This window comes from Aedes aegypti, chromosome 3 (genome assembly GCF_002204515.2).
Source record: "Aedes aegypti strain LVP_AGWG chromosome 3, AaegL5.0 Primary Assembly, whole genome shotgun sequence".
NCBI lineage: Eukaryota > Metazoa > Arthropoda > Insecta > Diptera > Culicidae > Aedes > Aedes aegypti.
This window is the reverse complement of record NC_035109.1, coordinates 22,700,365-22,723,220: the sequence shown is the minus strand read 5'-3', so window position 1 is coordinate 22,723,220 and position 22,856 is coordinate 22,700,365. Positions and strand designations below refer to the sequence as shown.

General features: G+C 37.6%; 1 protein-coding gene across 2 annotated transcripts in view; it reads right to left on the bottom strand.

Moving 5' to 3' along the window:
- Window positions 1-5,134: 5,134 nt before the first annotated feature.
- Window positions 5,135-22,856, bottom strand: part of LOC5572238 (rab3 GTPase-activating protein regulatory subunit) — a 31,795-nt gene continuing 14,073 nt past the window's right edge. The window contains exons 4-6 of one of the 2 annotated variants that reach the window (XM_021853961.1): window positions 21,661-21,858; window positions 6,239-6,540; window positions 5,135-5,450 (exon numbers count right to left, since the gene is read on the bottom strand). In XM_021853961.1, the coding sequence (XP_021709653.1) occupies window positions 5,336-5,450; window positions 6,239-6,540; window positions 21,661-21,858 (615 nt within the window). In that variant the 3' untranslated portion in view covers window positions 5,135-5,335. Of the gene's footprint in view, window positions 5,451-6,238; window positions 6,541-14,451; window positions 14,624-21,660; window positions 21,859-22,856 lie in introns of those variants that run through there. The other variant, XM_021853962.1, reaches the window with a different exon arrangement.

The window sequence follows — 22,856 nt, the reverse complement described above, 5'->3', positions numbered from 1 at the left end:
AAAATATCTGAACTGCTACGGCAAATGAAATGTAATACAGGTATGTTCCGTTTTTATCAACTCGATCGACGATTTTCAGTTGACAAAAACGGAACCGTCACAAAAACGGAATAATTTTCTTAGACAAAATATTTTACAAATTTGAAATGAAAATTGTAGTTTCGTCAGGATAATACACATTTTCATCATATTAATGCACAGTATCGACGTTTAAGAGCTGTAAGGAGCATTTAGATTGTTCATTCTTATAGGTTCGTAATGAAAGTTGATTGCAGACTCCTATCAATCAATATGATTTTGTTATAAATGATTAATAGTTCTAGTTTTCTTAGTTTGAATTTCAATAAATGTAATATAGAATATTAAAACGATAATCACATAAATGTCTTTTGCATCACAAGGTACGCCATATTTGTAAAAATAACTACGAGGAAGTGGGGCAAGCAGATATTTTTTTAAAAGAAAGATTAAACAAGAAACAACTTCTTGTTTTACTTTTCATCCTTCTTATTCTTCTTCTTCTTTTTCTTCTTCTTCTTCTTCTTTATGGCATTACATCCCAACTGAGAAAGAGCCTTCTTCTCAACTTGTTCTTATATACACTTCCACAGTTATCAACTGAGAGCTTTTTTTTGCCAAGGTACCATAATTCGGGGAGTAGTTGATCAGTGGGGAGAAATTGATCATTCCCGTACCCTCATGTATAAATCGTCAAGAGAGGTATGATCCGATTTGCATTATTAAAAATTAAATGATGACGCTTTACCTGATAGCTGCGCTTGATGTTCCTAAATTCGGTTTGACATTCAAGATAATTATACCATGGAAAACAGATTTTTTAGGAAATGTTTGATGAACTGTTGAAGGGTTCTTTTTCAAACAGTCGATTATTGCCAGGGGTGTATAAAGACACCATTTTAATAAACTGTTTCATACATTCCAGATATGTTCAGTGAACCCAGTTTTTAATTAGTATTGAGGATTAAAATTCTGAGGAAATTGCTTATCTTTAGGCGTATAACATGGTGTATTCTGTAATTAACAACATTTAATTCTAAATTTGACCGATTCATCAAAAAGTTGTAAGATTTTCGAGATTTGATTTGGATTTCGTGAGCTCAAATTTAGTGAATAACATATCTCTTTAATTTATGAAACCTATTGCAGTAATAAATCAACTTCACCCCGGAATCAAAAACTCCAATTCTAAAAAATGTTTCTATTATAAGATAAGATTTTGTCAAAATTCCGTTTGTATAATTCGATACACTTTAATTCAGTACAGGTTTAAAAAAATATTTGGATGATAAGACATGCACCCTAATTAGAATTATAGAACAGAGTCTCTCAAAAGTTATCAATTCAACCCCATTTTACGGTACATTTTTTGCATTTTTGGTCAAAAATGTGGAGTTATGTTGCGAAAGTTTTGCAATAGACCATTTCCGTCAGATCTAACCCCCTGTTTTTGTATTTTTCTTCGAAAGACACTCATTTTTAATGAATATTAACACTTTCGAATTTTGATTATATACACTCCTGATTTTCTTATAAATTTTTGAAAACATGGATATTCACCACATGTTTAGATAAAAATCGTCGTGCGGCACAGTTGTTTCAACCCTTTGAGCATACAAAGTGGAGATTTTTCCACAACGTTGAATAACACCCCTGCATTGAATGTTTGTAGACATGATGAAATGTCAAAACCCACGATTCCCGCACAAGCATCAAAACTGACTCGCTCGTCCATTTAAACAACGAGTAGCAATTATTTTCGTTTATTGTTCATGAAATTGCTATTTATTGCCTCAAACTGTCACCGGAATGATAAGAGCTAAGGACTACCCGAAAAATGGCCATCATCGTACCTGTATTCCAGAACGAAAATTTTACTGTGCGGTAGCATAGTGTTGTTATTAATCGGTAATCGATACCCAGGATGAATCCGAATCAAATCGTATGCCAACCGGGGAGCTCTTGCATGCAACCTCGAAACGGGAACAGCTTAAAAAACGAAGTACTGACACGAACCGAAATTTTCGTTGCCATTTTTTCACTGCCCACAAACCAGGATCACCCTTCTTGAGAACCATACCGGAAAGCCAAAGCAGCTTCATGCGAAGAAAATGAAGGATCTTGGTCGTCAAGGATTTCGTCGTGATGGTTCTCTTTCATCATCGAATTATTTAGTAGAATTTTGATGATGGCAAATGTATGGCTCCGTTGAACAACCTGTTCATATAGGAATTCCGACGGCCAGCACCAGCCAGATGGTTTCCGGGATGGATGTGGGGCTTCCACCCACCCGGGAAGTGGCATAATAGGAGGAGATAGATGTTGCACGACATAACCTCGAAACTTCACATAAATATAATGTCAACGATACCTGCAGTGAATGTCAATTTGTATAAAAAAATGTAAAAAATTCCGGCGGGGAATGTCAAAGAGCAGGATTGTTAGTTGACCATGATGAAAGAGCAACAGAGATAGCCTTTTTTTTGGTATGGTGACGAATCTGGAGAACAACAGAGTGGAGACCGCGGAGGAACAGCTGATCGAAATTCACCACAACGTGGAGATAAATTCATAGGAGAAAAAGGGGTTCCCAAAAACATCGGAGAGATATAAATTGTAGGGAACCGTGGGGTGAACTACTGTGCCGCCAGTTTTTCATTGTTTTCCAATAGTTAGAGGCTTCAAAACATATGGGTTTCTTAGGAAAGTTTGTTCAGTAAATTAATAGAAAGCTTATGAGCAAATAATATTTTTTTCACGGAAATGGTCTATTGAAATGAATACTTTATACGGTTTTCTGTGCTTTGAATTGCCAAATTTAACAGTAAAATGATTGGGGTGATCTTTCTTCTACTTCGACAAGGATGCACTAATCGTCAATCTAGAACAGCACCACCATCGCCTTTAAGCTTTAAGACCCAAACGCAATGATAGCGGAACGGCAACGGAAAGCGGAACCAGTTCGCCAGCATGAGCTGTAGCATGCTTGTCGACCCAGACTTGGTTCACTTTCGTTCGTTGACAGCTCAGTCAGGATGGTGTGATTCATGCTGGTGAACCGGTTTCGCTTTCCGTTGACGTTCCGCTATCGTTGCGTATGGAACTTTACGTTAGATCACAAATAGACTGGCAATAAACTAACTTAAGTTGTAGTTGTTTGTTGAGCAAAAATAATATTAAATAACTGAGAGAGAGGAGACAGCTGGCTTAGATTGCGAGCTCCCAAAACTCCCAACTGTCACTGGAAAACGAACACAGTTATTACAGATAATTTTTCAAAACGTTTCCTTCACTCAAACACGTCAGAACATTTGACCAATGCAAGAGTGAAATAACCATGTAAGTCTATCAGGCCGTTCTGGCAACAAAATCTTCTGCAGATTGACAACTACCAAAAAATTAAACATTACATATACTTTGCCAATGGATTAAATGGTCAAATGCAAAGTATATGTAATGTTTAGTTTTTCGGTAGTTTTCAAACTTCTCTCGGCTGGTTAGCCGTAAACCACGAATCATAATTAATTAAAAACAAGTATTCTACAGATTGCTTAGTTTTGCTGGATCTCTTCCCCTACCCCTTGGAACATGATCTAATCAATTGCTGTTTGCTATAATTTGTGCAATGCTATCGAGTTTGGGAGATAGAAGGTAATGTCCAAACTACGACAAGGTCGACAGTCTTATTAAGAATTAAAATAAACTTGATCATACCTCTTGTCGTTTTCCAAACAATCTTGAGTTCATTCCCAAGTGCATCCCTTATCAAAAAGAGCTGAACATGTATGGGATCGTCCATTAATCATGTAAGCGATTATGGGGACAGTCAGGGGGATTTGAGATATCTTAAGTGCCATACAATTTATTTTTTATTTTCATACAAAAATTCAGGCCGAGGGGGTATATATGTCTATCAAATTTACATAGAAAATTCTTTTAAGCCATATCTTATAAGAAAAAGGAGAGGTCTCTGCAACTCTCTTAGGTACGTATTCAACTAATCACAAATTCCAGTTGTTGCTAGGACGTGGCCAGAGCAACTTCCGATTGTTGAAGGATGGTCCAATTTTGTCCAACAGAACATGCTACGTTTGAAAACTCCAATTGAATAATTGCATAAGTAAAAGTCAAACCTTATTGAATCGTATATGACTTGACATCTACCATGTATCGTAGATGCTCATTATCAACAAAATGACTAAAATTCAACGCTGAGCTAATAAAAAGCATTTCTATTGCTTCAAAATAAGTTATTTAGTTTATATTTGGAACTTTATGAAAATTTAAAACAAATCATTTTTTTTGTGTTGATTAAAACGGAATAATTAGTTGACGAAATCGGAACGTGACAAAATCGGAGCGTGACAAAATCGGAACGTGATAAAAACGGAACATACCTGTATGTTGTTAACAAAATCTTTGTTTTACCAAATTAGGATGATAGTGTTGTCTAATAACACAGAACACCTATGTATAAGAAATTAATGTAATGTTTGGAATGATACTAATAAAAAAAAATAAGAAAAAGAGACTTTCACACCGCTGAAAGTAGAGCTCTTTTATAAGCGCGGCCTTCCCGCGAAACATATTGAATTAGATATTAGAAAATAACTTCCATCAAATATCTGAAGCGCTCGCATAATCCCTGCAATCTGTGTGTTTGAACAGTAATTCAGATTAGGGTTTTAATTAGTTTTATATTGAATTTTGGAAGTGGAAAACGAGCTTGGACCAGCCTCGACCACGACCCATTCAATTAGCTGGAGGCGATCAACTTCCGACATTAATCCGCAGTGCCATCCCCAGTAGGGCGGTTAAATGCTAACGATACAAATCTATTTTAAGCTATTTTTGTGTTACAATTTTTGGAGACAATTCCATCTTTCAGATTAGATTGTTCTCTTCAAGAACTTCATTTATCATGGTTTGAAGAATAATTTCTCACTTTGAGAAAAAAAGCTCAATAAAATCACAGAGCTTGATTTATCTTAATGAGTGTAAGGAAGCTATGGGATACTGCATTTTGGAATTTATTTTCGTAATTTGAATCGCCCTAATCCCCGGTCAAAGGAATTTCTTTCTCATCTACCCTATTAAATACCCACCGAAACCGAAATGAAATTTAACAGGACTTATATTGAATTCTGAATCTGCCCAAGCCCACCCTCTCGACCTAACTATATAGCAACGTGGCATACTCCTGGCGCGAGCTTACGGTTTCGCTTTCAAACAGGGATTATATGCATCTTCCGTTCTTGATTACTCTCGTCCTCGTCATCGTTCGTGAGCAGCTCATGAATATATTAAGGTTAAAACTTTAACAATTTTCCACGCGTTTCGATGGCTTGGTGCCATCATCAGGTGCAGTTTCGTCGTCGTCGTCGTCGTCGTCACTATGTCGATACCGTTTTCGCGCGTCGATTCCGGTTATGCTAATTGGATTTTGGGATTTAACTTCTTCGCCGAGCGGAACGAGGGGAGCTGCGGAAAATTTTGAGCTTTCCTCGAAATGGTGGGGGGGGGGGTGGTTTGTCGGTTTTGCCTTATTCGATTAAAAATTGGGGTTAAAAATAGGTGCTATTTTGGTCATTTTAAACATATTTTTGAATTGAATTAAACGTCTTTTAGTATTTTTACACTTCGACCTCTTTTACGACCGTTCAAAGTTATCAAACTAGATGTTCCGCAAACTGTACGAAAACTTGAAAACCTTCTTAGGCTGATATAAATGATGGTACTTCTAATTTTTTTATCTTATTCTTCCTGCTGTCGTAAGAAAAGATCGGAGTGTGGAATAAACAGTTGAAGTAGCCTTTAAATTGAAACAAATCTACTTCAGATTGACGGTGGCCAACTTATACTATGCATAGTAAAAACTTTGATATTAAATATGAGTTCAAGTTATTGTACCTAGTTACCTACTGTAAGAACAACCGACTCGTCTGAAGCGACTATCGAGCTAAGTATGCATGCTGATTTCACGCGAATTTCCTTTAGACTCGTCTTACAAAGTTCAAACTTTAACGAATGAATCGTACAAAAGGGGATTATTTCCGGTAAGCAACTTGTACTCAGAAACGAAACGACATCCTCCTCCAGCTTTAACAAGATTTTTCATACAAGACCGACATTCCAAGAAAAGCTCGCCCCCTCGTTCCGGTTTTACAACGTCACATGCACTGCACACACATACAATCTCTACTCTAGTCTATCGAATTACCTCAATTCCCTAATGGTAGCGCAAGCATCGAACAGTAGGCCGGCAATTCGAAGTTCTTTCGTCTTGGCAGCGCCGGCTTTGCTGCTACCGGCAACACTTTGACTTGGGACATTCTGCTGCAGCGAGGCACTATTTCCGCTGCCGTTGTTGGCCGTTGCCTGGACAGGGGAGGTCGTACTCAAACTACGGAAGGCTCGCTCCACCAGTCGCGCTAGCTTGTCAATGGAAACGTCTCCGGATGCCGTACTTGCTTCGTTACCCTCGGCGAAACGCAACTGGGGACCGTGATTTTCCGATGAAATCTGCGACACAACGGAAGACCGGGAAGGAGAAGGGAAAAATGCGGGTATGCTTTGTTAGTTATTGAACGGTAAGTGAATGAGTACGAATGAAAGTTCGTGTCAAAAGTAGTAGGTACAATGAAAAGAGGTTGAGATGATGTAGCCGGATAAATGGGAAATGCACTTTTCAACCTGATGCAGCTGAATGCTGCATTCCGTCTGCTTACAATGTGGGTCAACACTAATTGATTGAGCACACTAAAAGAAATTCTGGGTTCAACAATAGTGTGCCTACCCTAGAGTCCACTGCGGTACACTCTCATAGTTTAGTACCGTAAAACGGGTATAGTTTTTTAGAAGAAAACTTGAATATTTATGCATGCTGTTTCAAATAATTATAATTTATATTTTTAAGGCCCAAGTAAAAATGGAACAAATGTCAAAAGTGAAAAAGCAGTTTTCGCCGATAAAATCGACAAATCGAAAAAAATAAAAACACACAGCTGTTTTATTTCCAAAATAAAAAGGCTGCATGTTTTTAATTTTTCCGATTTGTTGATTTCAAGAGCGAAAACTGCTTTTTTATTTTTGACATTTGATTCATTTTTACTTGCACCTTAAAACATGTACGGGCATCCTAGCTATCGATTGCAGCAGATAGATTGCCAAAAGATTTATTTTGAATGGATATATAATTTTTCATCACGGTGTACACAACAATGTAGGCTATTCCCACGTGTAAACAACGATTTTCAATAAACACATGTGTCGTCATTTCTATCGCCAAGCATGGGTCTAGAGGGATAGAAAAAGAGAGCAGGCTTTGCTTTCTCTTGCACTCGTTCGAGATTGCGATAGGAATGACGTCACTACCAAATTGTCATTTTTCGGAATATAATTCCTTGTTTCTTTTTATCGTGATTTTTCATATAATCGAAAGTCAGTTTTCTGTTTTGGGGTTACTTTGATAATGGAGTATAAATCGAACAAAATTGAATAAATCCCGTAACATTTATAGGGCATTGCTCACCTCTAGGCGTTTAACGTTACATGGAACATTCTGACTAAAAAATGGTCCCAGTTTGTGAAAATGCTTTTTACTAAGAGATTTGACACCATATTCAAGTTCTATGGTCACTAGGCTGTCAAAGATAAGTGACCACTATAAAACTACATCAAATAGTGATCGTAGAACAGATTGTTAGTAAGCGCTTCGAAAATGCTAAAATCGGGTCAATGTTTAATATTCGTATATAAAGCCTCAAATGTTTTTAAAAACAAATGAAAACAGTTCTTACATGAAGTGACATACTAATATTCTTTAGTTTTGCATTCGTTTTCTTAACCGATTAACAGAAATTATAATATTTTGTTTAGTATGTGGTGGGTAATGCACTATCAAAGTTACCCGCATTATCGAAGATACCCCGTTTTACGGTACCTATTACAACACGAGTAATAACTAGATATTTTTTTTTTCGAATTCATGAGCATGAGCATGAGCATGATTGACCGATCGCAGTTGCTACTCCATTATTGCCAGAACAGCTGTACTTACACAGGGAATCAACAGACGCTACTCAGGATTATTATAACAAACAATACCGGCGCCGGCTGCGTCCGAATGCATGTCAATTTGGGAATGGGATGGGAATGTTGATGTGTTAATTGCTTTATGGAAGCCGAGGAGTCCTCTGCACTTCAACAAGCAAACACTGGGAGTTTGGATATGGGAAAGGATTCGTTTTGGTAAACGATAAAGATATAATTTTAAATGACGAGAACAGCTTTCCCGGGAAGCTCACAAGATTGATCAGAGTAGCGATGGACGGTGTGCAAAACTGCGTGAAGATCTCGGGCGAACACTCCAGTTCGTTCGAGTCTCGGCGGGGACTACGACAGGGCGATGGACTTTCGTGCCTGTTGTTCAATATTGTGCTTGAAGGTGTTATGCGGAGAGCCGGACTTAACAGTCGAGGCACGATTTTCACGAGATCCGGACAAGTTGTTTGCTTCGCGGACGACATGGATATTATTGGGAGAAAATTTGAAACGGTGGCAGATTTGTTCACCCGCCTGAAACGCGAAGCAACAAGAGTCGGGCTAATGGTGAATGCGTCGAAAACAAAGTACATGCTGGTTGGCGGAACTGAGCGCGACAGGGCCCGCCTAGGAAGCAGTGTTACGATAGACGGGGATACCTTCGAGGTGGTGGACGAGTTCGTCTACCTCGGATCCTTGTTGACGGCTGACAACAATGTTAGTCGGGAAATACGAAGGCGCATCATCAGCGGAAGTCGTGCCTACTATGGGCTCCAGAAGAAACAGCGGTCAAAAAAGATTCACCCCCGCACAAAATGTACGATGTACAAAACGCTCATAAGACCGGTAGTCCTCTATGGGCATGATGCGTGGACTATCCTCGAGGAGGACTTGCAAGCTCTTGGGGTTTTCGAACGCCGAGTGCTAAGGACGATCTTCGGCGGCATACAGGAGAACGGCGTGTGGCGGCGAAGGATGAACCACGAGCTCGCTCAACTCTACGGCGAACCCAGTATCGTGAAGGTAGCTAAAGCTGGAAGGATACGCTGGGCAGGGCATGTTGCAAGAATGCCGGACAACAACCCTGTAAAGATGGTGTTCGCTACGAATCCGGTCGGAACAAGAAGGCGTGGAGCGCAACGAGCTAGGTGGATTGACCAGGTGCACCAGGACCTGAAGAGCGTGGGTCACAGTCGAGGATGGAGAGAAGCGACCATGAACCGAGTGAATTGGCGAATTATTGTTGGCGAGGCTTTATCAAGATAATTGATGTAAAATCAAATAAATAATAAAAAATAATAATTATATCACGTTGCTTGTATCATGATACAGCTCAATAGTCTGAGTACGTATTCCTATCGTAACACTGCTACATAAGCGACAGGGCGCTCGGTCCCACCATCTAGCATATACTTTGTCTTGGTCGCATTCACCACCAGTCTATCTCTTGCTGCCTCGCGTTTCAGGCGGGTGTACACTGTACAGGTCTGCCACCTTTTCAAATGTTCGGCCGACAATGTCCATATCATCCGCGGAGCAAACCTTCACACAATTTTGCATACCTTCCATCGTCGCTCTTATCAGTCTCGTGAGCTTCTCGTCCATGAATTTCCATAGCTTCTTCTTCTTCTTGGAGACGTTAATTCCACTGGGACAGAGCCGGCTACTCAGCTTAGTGTTCTTATGAGCAATTCCACAGTTATTAACTGAGAGCTTTCTTTGCCTAAGTTGCCATTTTCGCATTCGTATATCGTGTGGCAGGTACGATGCAACTCTATGCCCAGGGAAGTCAAGGAAATTTCCATTACAAAAAGATTCTGGACCGACCGGGAATCGAACCCAGACACCTTCAGCATGGCTTTGCTTTGTAGCCGCGGACTCTAACCACTCGGCTAAGGAAGGCCCATAGCTCTACGCGGTCGATACTATCGTATGCCGCCTTGAAATCTATGAAAAGATGATGCGTTGGGACCTAGTATTCACGATATATTTTGAGGATTTGCCGTACAGTAAAGATATGGCCCGTTGTCGATCGGTAGTCAACGAAGCCGGCTTGATAACTTCTCTTGAACTCGTTTACTACAGGTGACAGTCGACAGAAGATGATCTGGGATAATACTTTGTAGGCCGCATTTAGAATGGTAATCGCTCGAAAATTCTCACAATCTAACTTGTCGCCTTTCTTCTAGATGGGGCATATTTATCCTTCCTTCCACTCCTCCGGTAACTTTTCTGTTTCCCAGATTGTGCCTATCAACCAATGCAGGCAAATGGCCAGCCTTTCCGGGCCCATATTTATGAGTTCAGCTCCAATACCATACTTACCAACAGCTTTATTATTCTTGAGCTGGTGCATGGCAACCTTAGCCTCCCTCTATGTGGGGGCTAGTTGGTTTCCATCCTCCGCAGTACCGACGAAGGCATTTCTTCCGTTGTCCTGATCTTCATTGCCTGTACTCTCAGCGCCATTCAGATGTTCGTCGAAATGCTGCTTCCATCTTTCGATCACCTCACGCTCGTCCGTCAAAACGCTCTCATCCTTATCTCTGCACATCTCGGCTCGCGGCACGAAGCCATTGCGGGATGCGTTGAGCTTCTGATAGAACTTGCGTGTTTGTTGAGGCCGGCTCCTTCAGAATCTGCCTACATTCCTCGTCGACTCCGTCCCTCATACACGACGTTGCTCTCAGCTGCATTCTTGATGGCTGCCTTCACGGTTCACCAGCAGTCCTCAAGAGGGGCTTCATCCAGCTCACCCTTGTTACCCGGCCGGTCGGATGGCCCTGGCTCAAAAATAGACCCAAGTAACCACAAGCATTAAGGTATTACCGTATTTTAACTTTAATTCAACGAGTGCAATGCATCATTACTTTTATTCTGCAATATGCGTGCAGTAATGCTTTAATTCCATTTTATGAATGCAATGTAGCATTGCTCTATTGTAGCAATGAAATGTGCATTAATGGGTGATATACGGTCACCATTCAATGCTTCATTGCATCATCTTACTCAATGCTTCATCGCAACAAAAATGGCAAGATTTCATTGCTCTATTTATTGTCAATCTTTCCCTCACTCAGGAAAATAGACTATAAAAATACTTAAATATTCCTAATGAAATTCGCCACAAGAAATATTGTTGAAATTCGTAGATTTATCGTCTTACGAGAAACCAGAATTTGAAAACAAAAAATAAGCAACAACCTGGAATTGAACCAAAAACCTTACGATTGATAGGCCCGTGCGTACACCACACGGCTATCGACGATTCAATGTGCCGAGATGCTGAAACGATACATAAAACATGAAGATTTAGCCCTTACACAATGAAAACAAAACAAAATCTCAACAGCAAAAAAGCGACAGCCGTGGTAATCTTGCGAAAGTGCAACAGTCGTGTCCACTTACTTATTGCGCACTTCACCCCAAATTGGACTATCACAAAATTCGTAGAGTGCAAAAAAAATGTGATAAGGGTTCACGCTTGCATCGGATCATTAAAACGTATTCGGTAACTTGTTTCTTGAACCACAAGGAATAAGTGTACTACAAACACCATCATGATTCGACGTAATCCTGAGCTACTTACACACTTTGAAGGAGCTTACACACTTGGGACGGTCCATCTTGGAATGAAATCGACAATATTTATCACTGGCAACGAAAGGGCGCTGCTTGAAGTTGCACAATTTTCCCAGCCAAGACATGCAGCATTCATGGTCCGGAGGATAGGCGCGGCGAGTCATTGAAAACATCACACAATCAATTTAGGTTCAAATCCCAGCGAAAGGAAGTAAACAAAATACACATATGAATCATACCAAAAAAGCAACATCCAACAAACGAAAATATTTTTGTGTTTCTATTTTTGATCCTTTCTTTCATGCATTAAATACACTTTGGCTAAAGCTTTTATACGGTACAGACAGTAACTATACTTTAGCAATTGCCAACATAGAGCTAGGAAATGTAGTCGTATTGACACTTTAATAGCGCCCTTTTCCACTTTAATACTGCATTAATGAGACATGTAATGCAGTATGACTTTATATGCCATATTTTAGAGAAGCATATAAAGTGATGTTGATGCAACTATATACAGCTGTATGGTTACTTGGGGAGACTCTAAGGGTCGGCTTAAACTCGTCAAGGGTTCAAGTTCTTGAAGTTAGATGCTCACATTCAAAGGTATCGACCGTGATAATTATATCTTGAATTTGTTTACCGGCATATCGGTCGCCTGTCTTGGTAGTTTCATTCTAAAACCACGCCAAGCCATTAGGGGATGTTAGCCACAAGGAAGGACGTTTCAAGTAATACTCTTTCATATGGTATGCTATCTAATCCAATTTCTCTCGCCGGTCTCTTACGCTACCTATCCATCTACTACACTGCGGAACACGTTTTTGTATCAAGCACTAAAATACTGCAATTTACTAGATTAAAAGTTGCTGAATCCATTGCCGTTTTCAAAAATGTCATAGCACGTCTAGTTTTTGAGATATTGACGGTTGAAAATGCGAAATTTGACTTTTTCAGCCAAATTGTATGCAAGTTTGTCAGCTTGTGTGGCATTTTTTTCGCCTAATTTGCCACAGAATTCAAACTTCATGTATATAACAATTATTACCAACAAATTTTATGATACATTCAATGCTCACAAGTTATTTTTTGAAGGTTTCTAAAAGTATTGTATTTTGCCATATAAGAGAAATTGAGAAGAGAAGAGAAATGAAGAATTTTGTATGGAGACTGCACTGCCCATAACTGCATAACAGTCACATTCGACATTTTTTACAATTTCGAGTTAATACCGGGGAGAATCATCAAATGACAAATACTTTCGATCTACTTACTAAAATCTGTGAGATTGTTCTAGAAAATTCGAAAAAAATACCAAGTTGTTTTGTCACATTGGCAATTGTAACCGCATAACAGTCACATTGAGATTATACATGAGCTCCATGATGCAGTGGCAACGAAATTTCCATCAGATTTTTTTTCTGACTATTCACCCAATAAGCGATATGAGTTGTACAAAATTTCAGCCTCAAATAAGCACTTTTGAATTCTTAGTGATTTTTTGAAATATCTGTTCCCTCCCATACTGCAATAAAATGCAAACTTGGTACCCTATTTACTCAATGCCTACTTTTGTCGAATGTTACAAATATGCAGTTAATGGCAGTGCAAGCGTGTTGAAAAAATTTGTTTAAACTAAATTTAATCGTGAAATTTCAACCGAACGATATTTGAAATGAAAGTTAGTTTCATATTCTGCATGCTTGGTGGATTAGATCACAAAAAAGTTTGTTAAATCATACTTTAAATTTCATGTAAACATCAATAAAAACAGTGCTTTATACAACTTTGGCGACCTGTAGCAAAAAAATGTGACGTGCTGAAACATTTCTGAGAACGGAATCAGATACAGCAACCCTAAATCTACAAGAGACACATAATTTGATCCTTGAGACACACAAAAATGTCATTTTTGCTACGCTGTTTCATTGCTTTCTTCTCCATGCTCCCTCTTACATCGAGCAAAATAGTTAGATGCTCATATTGATATGGTTCTAGATATGATCCTAATTTGCCACTTACCCAGGGCAACTGGAACCTACTTTGAGGTGGTCAGTGCATCTAATGGTTCTGAATATGCTGCTGAAAATAAATACATGATTGGAAATACGAATATGACTGACTGAAAATATAGAACCAGTTTTACAGAAATGGTTATATTTTTGAAGATTTTCAACGAATCTTAATGCGTCCGCTGGCATTCAACTTCCTATTAGTTCTAGTTTCTAGGAAAATTGTAAACATATATACAACTTCACACCGTACAAAAGTACAAGCGACAGAAAAAATGCCATTTGGACATGACCTCGGGAAATCCGGAACAATTCCGGTGTCCTGTGGCCCATATACATGGCCAAGCAAGTTCCTGAAACTAGACTAAAATTGCCGTCGACTGCTTCCGGGTGCATCCATTTTTATTAATGTTTCATAAAGTAAGAAGCATTTGAATTTAGGCAAAATTTTGTCTATTCCCTGTATTTTACAGATTTGAAATGAAAGCATGAAACGAGTTCACCATCTGATCCTTCATCCTTGACTGGGCAGCCACAATCCAATTTCAGTTTATCTCAATGCATACAGACTTCCCTCGAAAACGAACGACGCACAAACCGAGAAAAAAAAACAAAATCACTCCGGAAGCGCGAAAGTGAACTCAAGCGCTTGGGCCTTCGTAAACATAAGGATTTGTTTCAGACTATTTTCAAATTGAAACCGGATTTATTATTCTGTGAAAGTTTCATATACAAGTTTATAATTTCCATTCAAACAAATGATAGTCAGATCACTTATCGTATTCGAACTGATATATTTTTTTTTCGGATTTTTATTGCACGTTTCCAACGTAGCACAAATATCGTACCGCAAAGTCACTCACAAATAACACGATTTGCGCCAAACTGGTAATAATAAGAGCTCCTAAGAAATGTAGTGCCATCGACAACTTGATAGTGGAATAAATGGCTATATATTTAAAATCGGCCTTTGATGAGTGAAAGAATGAAAGAAAAGAATAAAGCTTATTCATGTGTTTTGCCTCGATTTGTAAAGAAGTGTACATTTATAAATCAGTGAAAAACAATTTTCAATTTTTGTAAATGCATTACCCACATACTAGAAAGAATATTTCAAGCCAAATTACGAGAGTTATTCAACAGTCAACTTGGACTTATTATTCCTTATGTTTCCCTTTCGGATATCATAAAGAAATGTCACCATGTCAAGATAATTGTAAATTCGGGGTAATGGAGTAGAATCTTTTTTAGTTTTGTTTATCATTGAAAATAGATCAAACAGAGTTCTTTACGCTCCACCTTACTATCCGCCAATTTCAATCATTCAATATTTTTGGAGTAAAAAAAGAGTAAATAGTATCCTTCACATTTCGGGCTCCTAGCAGATGTGAAGAGTAAGGTTTCTTCGACAATTGTTATACATTAAGAGCTGTGAAATAGGTTGCAACATATACTCCGAAACACTATTGCGAGAAAGTAGCGGAAACCATAATTTATCATCTCGACAAGATTGAAATTTCTGGCGCTTAAAGGGTAAAGGGAAATAATTGAAAAGCTGGCAAAGGTTTGAAAGAAATTTTTTGATGTTGTCTGAATTTTGTTAGAAAATTATATAGCAAAACTAATGGCAGATTTTCATATTATGTTTATTAAGAAATAATTAAAAAAAAAAAGATAAAAAATAAGTCATTAAAAATGTTACAGAACATAGAATTTTCCAAATTTAGTGATATTTAAGTCAAATAAATGGTTTGATTCAAATAAACTAGTTATCCGTAATTCCCTGGCCAAGAACACAGGGTTTGACGGTGCCAAAGTAGAAGGTGCACCATAATAATACCCGTCTGTGAAACATATCACCTTCCCAATACTTTGGTACACCTCTAACGGTTCATGATTTATCATGAAACGGGTGCATTCAGGCGGAGGATCTGTTAATATGTTTCGGCATATTATCAGGTCCTCTTCGAATGGAGGGACAGCCAGGGCTCAGTAGTTACTTATAAACCAGTGCTGGTTGTTGATGGTTCAGTTCGTTTACACAAGCTGTACAACTCTTGGTTATAAAATTAGTGATTGTGAGGGTGCTAATAACGTTGTTTGAAAAAATGTATGGTGATGAAAATTTGAAAATGGCATCGGAAGTGATTTGAAGAGTTGTAATAAGATTTGCAGGGAGCCCTCCGCCCTTTTTTGTACCCTCCCCATTTTTAAAGTATCGCAAATGATGGAATATTTGATATACAGGGGGATATCAAAATAACAAACACACAGGCAAACACACAGGGACAGGCAAAAATTAGGCCAACTTTGGAATGCTGTAACTTTGACAAAAATTGACCGATTTCAATTCTTTAAGAAGTGATGGACGGGTCAACTAATCTAGTTTTGAAGTGCATCCATGGAGACTATGACTATGACCACCGGATACCGGATCCTTTGCTAAACACACGTCATAATTTTACTACATAAGACATGCTTCCGGAAATCCGAATTATCACCGGTATCCGGTGGTCATAGTCTCCATGGATGCACTTCAAAACCAGATTTGTTGACCCGTCCATTACTTCTTAAAGAATTGAAATCGGTCAATTTTTGTCAAATTTACAGCATTCCAAAGTTGGCCCAATTCTTGCCTGTCCCTGTGTATTTGCCTGTGTGTTTGTTATTTTGATATCCCCCTGTATATCAAATATTCCATCATTTGCGATACTTTAAAAATGGGGAGGGTACAAAAAAAGGGCGGAGGGCTCACTGCAAATCTTATTACAACTCTTCATATTGTATTTAAAGTTGAAAACATTATATGGCACATGAATTCCACACTCAAAATAATCCAAACGTCATTGTTACGTGAAAACATACGTGATTTTTTTGCATCGCACTTTTCACGTAGCTCTTACGTGAATCATAGGTAGCCTAGAATGAACGCATGAACTTTTAAACATCGTCCATTCCACCGGCACTACACGTAAGACCTGCGTGGATTTTCTGGTAGCCTTTACGAAGCGTTTCAATAGGACCTAGATGGTTTTGCATTAAATTTAACCGTAAGAAAGACCAATCTAATTTGTTATAGGCTTTGGATGAAAACTAATTCCCAATTGGAAAATGTAAACAAACTTAAAAGATTGTCAATCTGAGCATTTTGAATCCTGTTTCCACAATTTTGTGAGTTTAGTCTGTTTTGTTGTATCCTTCGCGTGCTATAATTGATAGAGGTTGTAAATCAGGTATAAAATATGAACTAATGCAGGGATTCTTCGGTATTCAAAGCATATTTACCTTAAAATCAATCTTACACAGGGTTTAAAGCAGCATCAGCTTCTGAAGTTCTTCAAAAAAAAGTGGGCGCCATCTTAGGATTTAAGCTCAACACCGAATGTACGTACAATATGGAGATGTCAAAATGAACTTAGGCACCTACGTGAATTTCACGTAAGTGCGAAAGGTAACCTCAGTAGAAATTACCGAGTCACTATTTGGTGGTTATGAATGGTTCAGTGATCCTTATCTTAGTCAGGTGAAGTAAAGGTAAAATGAATTTGAAATGATCTACGTGATTTTTCACGTAGCAATGACGTTTGGATTTTTTTGAGTGCACTGTCCTGAATATAAAACACTGTGTCGGTTTATTGATTAGGGGAAAGTGGGGCAGTTTGGCCACCTTAAGGAAAAGTCAATAAAAGTGCTGAAAATATTATGAATTTTTTGAATGTTTGCATGATTTCCAACAATCTTTAAATGAATACACTAGATCCGCATGATTTCCTTTGTCTTATAAAATTCACAGTTGAATGATTGATTTTTTCTCATTTTTCGAGTCGATTTTTTACTGATAGGGTGATATGAGCACCCCATTTTTGATTGCACAATAATCTCATATAATCTAAAAATTCAATTATTTTGTTACTACAATTGAAAGTTATAAGTATTTATAAATACTCTGTGCAAGAAGGTACAATTTTATAAAAACATTCTAATAGTCAAACATCATCGTTCTGAAATGATGAAATTTAAAAGAGTCATTCGGGGCGATATGGGCAGTTTTTTCGAACATCATTTATTTATTTTTATTTGAGTTTCGAACATTTACTTATAACATGCCTATTGCTTCATTTCCTCATTCGCTTTGGGGGGGCATGTTATTTCAGATGAAATTTAAAGAATTTATGCAGTTTTAAGGTGTTCATTCCACCCCATTGGCCAAACCGCCCCGACTACCCCTAGATTAGATTTCTAAATAAAAAATGCAAAAAGTTCAAGTTTATTTTAAAAATGACCTGGGGCAGACACGAACATTCTGAAAACGTCATTATTTTTGTTTATTTTTATACTTTCAAGCCCGGGGTGTCCGGTCTCTGTGCATTCAGATCGACTTTTTTTTGTCGAACAGTGTAATTATATGAACCCTACTAGTTAAGGTGAAGATGAATCGAAGCCAAACCTCAAATTTCTAAGAGCATGAATCTGGAGAACCAAACATCCGTTTAAGCTAAAAACCTAATCAATTGGTCACTAGCTGGTGGTGACCAATCGATTAAGTTTTCAGCTCAAACGGGTATTCGGTTCTCCAGATTTGTGCTCTTGAAAATTTGAGGTTTGGCTCCGATTCATCTTCACCTTAAACAATGGCCATAATACATTTTGCAATCATTTCTTTGAAGATGAACACTATTGCCTAGTTCTTCACACATGCATGATAAAAGTGTTTATAATGACAGCGAGTGCACATGAGTGGATCGAAGTGATTTTTTTTAATGTAACTTTCTTGATTGTAGTGTTAAATCGTAGTTTGAATAGTAATTTCTACAGAAACAAAAATAATGAAAAATTTAAATTGAATATCTTTTAATTACTTAGTAATGGCACAGATAACAGATGTTGAAGTCCTATTGTTAAACTGTGTAAGACAATTAACGGTCATTTTGAATGGCAACACAAGTAGCAACATCGTTATGGCGCTGTCATCGCTGAGCTCCCAAAACGATGTCAGTGGTGAATATGATATATTTCAACATACTGATATTCACCACTGATTGACGCAATTCGTTGTGTGGCGGCGCTAGTGATTGCAAGAAGATTCTGTTTGAATATTTACACAGGTTTTCAGAAAACTTTTGTTCTAGCATAAACATCTGTTATCTGTGGTAATGGTAATAACAATGAATTCATATGGAAATGGTATGATGTAATTTTGATGAAAATTTGTAGCTGTGATAGTGAAAAGTGATATAATGGAAAGTATATCTAAAGTGTATTACAAAAGGTGATGAGTGATAATTGGTGGTAAACGTGATAGTGTCGATAGTGAGTGATGAAATGAAATGGGGAATGAGGACCTTTTAAGAAAACTATTTCGTTCTTCACTTTAACCACTCTAGTAGCATTTCGGGCCTTATCATAGTTGGGGATTTTTTTTTTATTTCCGTACAAAGTAGGCCGAAGGGTCTCAGATTTTCATGAAACTTTTTCCACAGGCAGGGCTCATCAATATATGAATAAAAAAAAAATTGAGAAAAAATCAGGGTCGCTTATTTTCCCGAAAAACTCAGATGGATTTTTTTTGTTTTCCTCTGACACTACCTACTTTGAAAAATCATAACTCAAGAACGAAGCATCGTAGAAACAAAGTTTTTTTTTTGTGAAAATGAAAGCAAATTTTCTCAGGAATAAAAAATATATTAACTGGAAAAAGTTTTCCACAAAATTTTTCACCGTTGAGAAAATTCGTAAAGAAAAGCCGAAAAAACTATGCTCCATCTCGTGTAAAATTTTCAAAAAAATATTTTTGAGAAGATAATTTCATAAGCTTTAATCGCTGAAAGTTTTGAAATGTACTTTTTTTTTTAGTTTTTGAGTTATGGCCAATTTTGTGGAAAATTACTATATAAGCCTTTTTTTGAAAACCCATATTTCAATCAAAGCATCGGAAAAACAAAGATTTTTTATCAAAGCAATTGCAAATTTTCTAATACAGCGAATGGCTAGAGATGCTAGTATTGGAAAGTCAGCAGAAATTAATAACGCCAAACAATTTTTCGACTGGGCTGTGTCGCAAAAGGTGAAAGACCAATTTAAAAAAGATTGGGAATTTATCTATGCAACTGAAAATGACTATTCAGAGGCTGAAAAATTTCTTCAGGAAAGATTTTCTAACCTTGTTCCAATTCCTGGAACAAAAAAAAATCATTCATTTATACCAAAAGACGAACGAAGCATTTTTGCTAGTGAATTCTCAGATGCACATGAAAACCAAGAAAATACAGCATGATTTGTTCTTAATAACACAAAGAAACGAAAATCTTTTGGTGTTAGCAACCAAAGATAATCTTCCTAGTTGAAAAAATAGATAGTATTAAGATAAAATGTAAGTAATATACTGAATAATTGAATAAATAAAATAAAACAAAATAATAATAATCTTATTTGTTCCATGGAAAAGAAAGAATCCCTTTTCAGTGTAATAACAAATTGAGGCAGAAACAGTTTTTTTTTCAGTTTTTCTTAGCGGTGTAATTTTTTATGAAAAATATCATCTATTCCGACTTATACTTCATTAAAACCAATCCCATATCTTTTTTTCAGATGTATTAGAAAATTTGCAATTGCTTTGATAAAAAATCTTTGTTTTTCCGATGCTTCGATTGAAATATGGGTTTTCAAAGAAAAGGCTTATATGGTCATTTTCCACAAAATTGGCCATAACTCAAAAACGAAAAAAAAAGTACATTTCAAAAATTTCAGCGATTAAAGCTTATGAAATTATCTTCTCAAAAATATTTTTTTGAAAATTTTTCACGAGTTGGAGCATAGTTTTTTCGGCTTTTCTTTACGAATTTTCTCAACGGTGGAAAATTTTGTGGAAAACTTTTTCCAGTTAATATTTTTTTTATTCCTGACAAAATTTGCTTTCATTTTCATAAAAAAAAACTTTGTTTCTATGATGCTTCGTTCTTGAGTTACGATTTTTCAAAGTAAGTAGTGTCAGGGGAAAACAAAAAATTTCCAACTGAGTTTTCCGGGAAAATAGGCGACCCTGAATTTTTCTCAATTTTTTTTTTATTCATATATTGATGAGCCCTGCCTGTGGAAAAAGTGTCATGAAAATCTGAGACCCTTCGGCCCAAACCAGTACGGAAATAAAAAAAAATCCCCAGTAGTCTGAACTACTAGACTGCAAAAGTACGGTAAAGGGCTGATTGCTGCTAGGGTACACAGTGATCATTTGAGCAACATTGCTTAGGAACGTCTGTGTGTTGAACGCAATTGAGGCTTATAAAAGCAAATGCTGGGAAGGAGCTTAGGGCAGATTAAAAGTGCCAGTACTACCCCTATCGCTAATGACAAAAAAAAAAAAAATAAACTAGTTGTCCGTAATTGAAATCAGAGCAAAAGTAACAAAGAAAATAAAAAATTTGTCTTTTTTTCTTGCTTCAAAGCACGTTTCATACTTTCTTTCCTCGTTACGAAGAATATATACTTGGCCGGCAAAGGGAGCTATCAAGTATTCGAATCTATGATCTCAAGTGAAATAATTGTTCTATCCGGTATAGTTTTCCATGACTAATTGGAGTAAGTGTGATATGTTTAACATTCAGAGCTTTTGTAGAACTATCCATTCTCCAACAAGCACACTTTTCAGTACAAATGAAAAATTTGAAACGTGGGGCGATGATAATCATGTGTATCGCTAAACTTGTGGCTCATAAACTAGAACTTTATATTGCACTTTCCTCTGAGTTCTTTTTTGGATTATGTTCAATACTGTTTGGGTTAGTGATAGACGAAAGTTAGCACGTAACGTCAAAGAAAATATTTTCCTTAGAAAAAAAGGTTAAAAATCACATCCTTCTTACCCGTCGTCAGAGTGTACAGCAAGGCGCTCACCGGTATTCGATCGAAGGGTTGGTTTGTGCTTTGGAATGATGTGAGCAATGTGTATATGTGTGCGCAAATGTCGAATTCTCTACTTATTAGCGTAATAAACCTTCCCTACACTTACTAGTGTGTCCAGATAGTCGGTCAGCAGCGGTCCAACGGCAGCCACCTGGCCCCAGATGCGTGGATTGGCCTTGGTGTGCATGGTCAACCGGCGGCCGGCGATGGTCAGCAGCAGATTTCCCAGAGCCTGATCCGGGACGATGTTCTCCAGCAGTTCCTCGGCATACGAATCCCACCCGTGGGCGTACAGTTCAACAATCTGCGGAAGGACGAAACGATAAAATGTGATTGGAATTGTGGTTGTTCTCGGAAGAGTTCGGAGCCACAATCTTCGGGAAATATTACAAACGTCGAACAAAGCTGGTGCACAGTAGGAGATTTCGTCGTTTAAGCGGTTTTAATGGCCCTGAAATATGCTTCCTATCGTTTTGGCACAGACAAACAGACGTAACACTCAAGAACTTTCTATCGCCCACTAATTTAACGATAATTTCAAATTCGCTATCTTTCAAAACTCACAACCAGACACATCCGTGGTGATGATGAAAAGGTGCTCAGCGAGTCAAAACTGCTAAAAACCCCTGTCCTAGAACACTCTTTAAGCTTACTACAAAGTTGTGTATTTTAACGGGCTTATGGACAAAAGGACGAAAGACAAAACGTCGAAAGGACAAAAAATCGAAAGGACAAAAGGTCAAAAATGTTTTGCTTATTGGGAAACTTTTGTCCTTTTAACCTTTTGTCTTTCGAACTTTTGTCGTACATTCATTTTCACGATATCTTAAAGTTGCTAGGGCATACAACTGTGAAAATACTTTTAATTAGAGTAATGAAGTTATCGACAAAGTTAAATATAGCAATATAGCATTTGCTACAACTTTTGTGAAGAAACCAATCTTGTATAATGAAAAGTACAAGGGATGAATTTTCTATCTCACTTTTAGGGTAACAAATTTAAATGCTGAATATATCAAAAGAACAATATTTACTTACTGAAAATCTTCCTAGAAGACACCATAACGCTTAGAAACATAATTATGGCACAATTCGTTGAAAGCACTATAATGACTAAATCTCCCACTATGCGGTGTGGCTTTTTTTTCGGAGCAGATCAAACGCATCAAACTCTCTTCTGCGAAGGATGGAAAGGATTGACCGATGGCAGATGGTGGCAACGGTTGAGGTAAGGAATACTTGTTGGCTTGTTGATCCATTGATGGATGAGTCACAGCTGAACGGGGTCCGATGGAAAAGCTT